The sequence below is a fragment of the Phytophthora sojae genome (assembly GCF_000149755.1).
Source record: "Phytophthora sojae unplaced genomic scaffold PHYSOscaffold_9, whole genome shotgun sequence".
Classification (NCBI taxonomy): domain Eukaryota; phylum Oomycota; class Peronosporomycetes; order Peronosporales; family Peronosporaceae; genus Phytophthora; species Phytophthora sojae.
The window spans coordinates 2006872-2009030 of NW_009258123.1; the positions used below are offsets into that span (position 1 = coordinate 2006872).

Consider the following 2159-nt stretch of genomic DNA (forward strand, 5'->3'; position numbering starts at 1 on the left):
CGAAGTATATTGAATGTCCCTTTCCATTCTGCGCGAGGTACTTAGATGTAGGGCTCTACAACCCTGGTGTACCAGTATGCGTGATGAAGCTGGGAAGACCAAGACACTTGAACGTCGATACGCTGTCGGAGCGTCCAGACAGAGCAGAAGTTGCGCGGGCAGGTTGGGCGGTGCCGGCCGCAAATTGTTGCCATGACAACGACGTGGACCAAACCTGCTGCTGAAGATGCAAAGTCCTCCAGCGCCGCAAAACTTGTAGGCTCGAAAACGATATTGTTCGCAAATAAAACACTGCCCCCGTCAATATCCTCGCGTACGGCTGGGCTCATCGCTCTGAGGTCGGCCTCGTGAATCGTGACCTTGGATAAATTCGGGAAATCCACGCGTGCGCCACGAATCAGCAGTTTTGACATGTTTGCCAAGTTGTCCTGGAACTCAATCCCGATGCATCTCCCAACACAAGTCTCCAATGCCACTTGTGCAACCACGTTGCCGATCCCAGATCCAAAGTCAACAAAAATTTCGGCGATTGTAAGCGTTGGAATGACTGCCAGTATTGCTGAAACCCCAGTTGGCGAAATCTCACCAGCATGACAATCCGGCGCATGGACGGGTTGACGCAAGGCCGAGGCATACAAACTTGACACAGCGTCATGAACGTTGCCAACATTATCGGGAGCGCTCAACTTGTGGCCACCACTAAGCGCGTCCGTGCCGATTTTTGATCCCGAAATCTCCTTGGGAAAGAATCTAAGCTCACGCCGTGTGTCCTCTTCAGCGTCTTTAGACGAATCTGCAGCTGTCGCTGTGTCTTCCCGCAGTATGGCATCCCCAACCAGACAGTCCGCCAGTTAATTCGGCGGCCTGCATCAACCTGCTCCTTTGCCAGCCGATAAAGCAGCAAGTCCTCTTCGTCCGAGAAGTCTGCCATCGGGTTGCCACGAGATCTAGAAATCTATACTGCCATACATACCATAAGATATTTGGTCTCATACTTCTTCGCCTAATAACCTACCGACCTTTCACAAAGGTCCCATCCCCATCAATGTACTCAACACCAGGTTCAAGACGCTCCTACCGCCAGCAAGGCAACTAAGCCCGGCTATCGATGCCGCTGCTATAAACGCTCTCGTGGCGCTGCCCAGCCAACACGAAAGCACCCCTATTAGCCTCATCGACCGCGCCGAATGCCACCGTCACGTTCGTGACCATGCCAGCGGAGACGCCCCCGATCACGTCCAACACGGCCACGGTCGCCGCGGAAGCCTCCGAGACCATGCTGTTGACGGCACACACGGCGGCGCTGCGGCCGCCGTTGTGCTTGCTGCCCGAGTCCCCCGCCACCATCGCATCCGTGTCGCCGACGGCGGAGACGCTTCCGACCAGGTCCATCGCGACCATGATTGGGGGAATGCCGATGGTAGGGCGTTTCGGCGAGGGAGAACGGGTAGAGCGGTCGCGATACATAATGTCACATAAATAGGCTATTGGTATTTGAAGTGGTTTACACAACATGTAAAGGCTCGCCTTTTTGGTGCCCATTTTGCTTTGGTTCATCTTTTCGAGCTTTCCCGCGCTGACATTTTTTTTCATGTCTTCGCTTTGACCAATCAAAACCTTTCTCCGAAAATTCGATGACAGTGATTGGCTGCCAAAGTTCAACAAGAAGCGTGATTGGTGGAATTAGTTCAAATCGATCCACTGTTGTTTGGTCGGCTTGCTCGGCTTGCTCCGAATCAAAATGACCTTCTCGCATCGGAGCTCATTTCCGATTTTGCAAGCTCGATCCCAGTGTCCCTGGCTGACCACGCTCCGTTCTTCCGGTTTCCACGCCTCGAACGACGGTGGTACACATGTGCTGGCCGTACCCATCGTTTACGGCGCGTGGCTGCCCGTGATACTATGCACGCTGCGGTCAAGTCCAGCCTGCCAGTTCGCCCCTCACTCTCCAAGTCCAGCGTCGTTGGAGTCGCCACACGCTCAGCTCCTGTGTGTCGACGCATCTGCTGCTGCTGACCGCCTGTGCTACTTGACGCGCTGACCTCGGGACGCACCGGGCATGAAGTTGGACTCGCTGTCTGTCGTGTACCCACCCGACGACCACGTCCCGCACAACCGCCGCAACAGCGCATTTGTTGTCGGGGATCCTCAGAGTCGAC

General features: G+C 54.9%; 3 protein-coding genes across 3 annotated transcripts; all 3 read right to left on the minus strand.

The window, feature by feature from the left end:
* Window positions 1–41: 41 nt before the first annotated feature.
* Window positions 42–659, minus strand: PHYSODRAFT_521836 (hypothetical protein; the record flags this gene model as incomplete). The annotated part of the gene is made up of 2 exons (XM_009536579.1): window positions 42–333; window positions 412–659. Coding segments are annotated over 2 exons (540 nt in total), but the record flags the coding sequence as incomplete, so codon positions are not given.
* Window positions 660–682: 23 nt separating this feature from the next.
* Window positions 683–931, minus strand: PHYSODRAFT_523513 (hypothetical protein; the record flags this gene model as incomplete). Its single annotated transcript, XM_009536580.1, has 1 exon — window positions 683–931. The coding sequence occupies one exon, from the start codon at window positions 929–931 to the stop codon at window positions 683–685; it is 249 nt and encodes an 82-aa protein (XP_009534875.1).
* Window positions 932–1092: 161 nt separating this feature from the next.
* On the minus strand, window positions 1093–1401 carry PHYSODRAFT_338717 (hypothetical protein; the record flags this gene model as incomplete). Its single annotated transcript, XM_009536581.1, has 1 exon — window positions 1093–1401. The coding sequence occupies one exon, from the start codon at window positions 1399–1401 to the stop codon at window positions 1093–1095; it is 309 nt and encodes a 102-aa protein (XP_009534876.1).
* Between the last annotated feature and the right edge of the window lie 758 nt (window positions 1402–2159).